This window comes from Meleagris gallopavo, chromosome 3, assembly GCF_905368555.1.
Source record: "Meleagris gallopavo chromosome 3, MGAL_WU_HG_1.1, whole genome shotgun sequence".
Taxonomy (NCBI): domain Eukaryota; kingdom Metazoa; phylum Chordata; class Aves; order Galliformes; family Phasianidae; genus Meleagris; species Meleagris gallopavo.
In genome coordinates, this window is record NC_139406.1 from 45,045,767 (window position 1) to 45,049,568 (window position 3,802).

The 3,802-nt window shown below is 44.6% G+C and overlaps 1 protein-coding gene across 1 annotated transcript; it reads right to left on the bottom strand.

Annotated features, from left to right (window-relative positions):
* Positions 1–830: 830 nt before the first annotated feature.
* LRRC30 (leucine rich repeat containing 30) lies at positions 831–1,903 on the bottom strand. The gene has a single exon (XM_085219929.1). The coding sequence runs from the start codon at positions 1,725–1,727 to the stop codon at positions 831–833; it is 897 nt and encodes a 298-aa protein (XP_085076055.1). The 5' UTR covers positions 1,728–1,903.
* Between the last annotated feature and the right edge of the window lie 1,899 nt (positions 1,904–3,802).

The following is a 3,802-nucleotide window of genomic DNA, read 5'->3' on the forward strand; positions in this document are numbered from 1 at the left end:
AGCAGTCCATCTCATAATGACCAGCTTCATCTGGCAGCCTCTGTTCAAGGGAATAAGGTTCCACTTCCATTTCTCCCCTTGGCTGATCCTGATACACTTCTACCAATATCCAAGTAGGCTCCATGGGAAAAGACACATGTATCAGGAATGGGACTAGGTGCTATGTTTGGAGTCTTCTTCCAAAGAGCTGGAGAATCTCTCCACTAATGACATCTTCACCTGCAATTTATAGCAGCCAGATCACAGCTGCAGGGTAAACAACAAGGAATATTGAACTGGCCAGTGATATATTGTCTTTGGGCTAATATAGCTCAGGATATATACACTGCTGAAAGCAAATTAAACATTTTCCTTGAGATTCATTTAGGTAGCAGTGTTTGTTTATGCAGTCATACCTGCACATGAAGAAATGAGCAGGAGTTAAAGTGCAACTTCAATCACATAGAGCAAATCCAAATTATATTAATATTTCTCCAGCCTAATATCTGGCAAATATAGATAACTAAACTTCTAGCCATCTGTCTTAATTTGTTTCTGTCAAAAGAAGAGCAAATATTTTATCACCATTTATTGTTTGCATGTTTTCTTCCTCTCCAGAAAAGCCCAAACACTCCAACTCTGAAGACTACAGGAGTGGATAGTTTTAGAAAATTTTACTCTTCACTCACTTAAACAGGACTATTACACTTTACTTGCTTTCTGCCAGCCATTACTAAAGCCATCCACAGTCTTGGAAATCCAAATGTTATGAAGTGGAAGTGACTGTTGGGGAAAGTACTCTGGCACAAGTGAGTCATGATGACAGGCTTAATCCCAAGTCCGGCAGAAACTTAGTTGTGTTCCTTCTTTTCCTTTAGATAGTTGAAGAGAACATCCAGTCCCCCCTCAATGATCTCAGGCAGGGGTCGGGACAGAGGGTTGTGGGAGATGTGAAGGCCTTTGTCCATCGGGTTCCATGCAATCCGGGGCAGCCTGTGCAGCAGATAGAGATCATCGGGAAGAGTCTGTATGGAATTGTTATCTACATTTAGCAGCTCCAGAGCTGTGATGAAGCAGAGAGACCGCGGCAGCGTGCGTATGTTATTATTCTCCACGATGAAGATTTGCAAGTTGACTAGATACTGGACGCTCTCTGCTATGTTTTCAAGCCTGTTGGACCCCAGGTGCAAGAAGTCTAAGCTCCTCAGTGCAAAAATGCAGAGGGGGATCTGCACAAAGCGATTGTTACTGAGGTTCAGTTTCTTTAAACTTGTCAGGTCAGTGAAGCTTGAAGGCAGTTGTGAGATGCAATTGTGCGAGAGGCTCAGAACTTCCAGCTTCCTGCACAAGCTGAGCTCTGCTGGCACTTCTGTCAGGCAGTTCATGTTAACAAACAAAACCTTCAGGTTCCTCAGCAGTCCAATCTCCTTTGGCAGGCACTTGAGGCGATTGCCACCCAGGTTCAGCACTACAAGACGGTCTAGTTTTCCCAGTGAAGGAGAAATCGCCACCAGTTGGTTACGCGAAAGGTTCAGTTTCTGCACCTCAGGCAGTCCCCACAAGAAGTCAGGGGCACTAGTCATCCCTTTCATTATAAGGCTCAAGCTAATATAATGCAGTCCCCGTTTCAGCAGTGACTTGGGGTCTTTCCCTGAGAGAAGAGCATCTTCCCATGCAGGCAACTTCGAACTTTTCCGCAGGAAAAGCATGCTCCTTCGTCCCTCGTTCTTTGAGTGCTTGGTTCCCATAACACCCTGGATCGCTCCTGATAGATGAAGGGAGATTTTCTTCTCCTGCAAGTGCTACACCAACACGCAAATACCGCCAGAGGTTGACAGCTTTCGGGAAAGTCAAAGCAAGGAGATAAGGAGGAGCCTGTGAAGTGCATCTCAGTCCACCGGGGCATTTTCCATAGTTGCTGAGGGAAAGTTTCACTTTTGGGGGCTTATGTTGTTCTTGGTGCACAGTCTGTAATGAAATACTTGCTCCAGACTTGCGAGCAAACCTGTTCAATTCAAACTGAATGCCATGAGGCAGCTGTCACTGTCAGTTGGCCTGGGCTTTATTGGACAGATATGTATCTTCACTGCAAAAAGGTCACAAGGATGCTGTATATAACTTCCCCATGTCAGCTTTCTTGGCTATCTAGTACATACCATGGCTGCAGGACAATTAACAAGAGTGACTTCAAAAAACAAACATGAAAACTATTGGAGAAAATAAGCAAACAAAAAAGCCATCATTTCAGTTTTTTTAAATTCAATTTTATTTTAATGTTCCTCATTTCACTGAAATAATTACCAGTCCAGCAGAAAACTTTGTATTCTGCAAGAATGCAGGTAAAGAATCTTCCTGCAAGTTCTTGTTTTCTGTTTTGTTTACAAAAAAGTTACGCCTTGTAACAATATTTTACCTTACATATCATCTCTGTAATGAGGATAGGACTCTTTCTATGCAGAAAGGGCACCACTTTCACTGCAGCAGTGACATTTTCCAGTGGTATCTGCGCCCACTTGGATGATCATTCACTACCCACGTTGCCAAGTGTGAGCAGTCACATTGTGCAATATAAGGCTCAAGCTAATATAATGCAGTCCCCGTTTTAGCAGTGACTTGGGGTCTTTCCCTGAGAGAAGAGCATCTTCCCATGCAGGCAACTTTGAACTTTTCTGCCAAAATTCTGCCCAAATTACCCTGTCCTACACATCTTTCAGTGAAGTTTGGGGGTCTGGTTCTTATGTGCTGCAGAAAATGTAGCCACTTGAAGTCCCCTTTTTCCTGGGCAATTTTCCTGTATTTCTGAGATATCTTGGAGTACACGGGGACTATAAGTCAAATAACTCAAACTATACAAGACATTTAAATCCAGGTGGAGGGACTGATGGGAGAGGAAGGAAGCAATGAAGTATAATAATACCCAACAACAGCTGAAACTGGCTCTGCTGATGAAAGGAAATTGTATTGCTACAGGAACCTGTGGTGAGTTCAAACTCAAAGGGAACCTTAAAAGGATATCCAAAGACTTCAGGCACCGTGAAAACTAGGTGAAATTCTGATAAACAGGACATAACTTTCAGTGTTTTTCTCCTCCAGTGATGACAAAGATGCTTTGCTGCTTCCTGACAGATCTGGTGATGTATGTATTCCCCAACCCCCCACTTCAAAGGACCTCTCCTTAAAGCCCTGCAACAGATCACATGCTAAAGGACTACACACAAATATGCTGTTGGGAGTTGTGGCCTTGTGGCAGCCTCTTTGGAATCAGTCCCCTCAGGCTTTTCCTGCTGCTGAACACCGTTGAATTCCTGTTCAGTTTTAGGTCCCCCATAGCGCCGCCTCTGCCTGAGAGGAGAAGGGATGCAGGGGACATCCATCCATCTGCCTGGAGAACAGCCAGGACCATGATGACAAGCACAGTTAGAGCATGCACCTTAACAGGGCTACGTGGTCTAAGGACAACTGGTCCTTTAAGAGGCGGGAGGTGAAATACTGCATTCCCTGGAATAGCCTGCAAAGGGCTGAGGCGAGTTGTTTGGTCAGAGCATGCTGTCAGCCTGCATGGCAGCCACGGATCCCTCTCTCACAAGTTTCTTCTGCCAATATTTGTCAGTTTACAAACAAACATCGTATCAAACATCCCATCAGCCACAACTCTGACTCAGTGCTCATGTTAATCATCACCCAAACATGCCGCCTGAAGTGGTGCGGTAGACAGAGCCACAGGCCACCTTGCGTCTTAAACAGCATGGCAGAAAATGAAGCCTAAAACATGGCCCTGCAGCTCAAATAGGCCAAGATGCAAAGATGAGAGTCCCTCATGAAC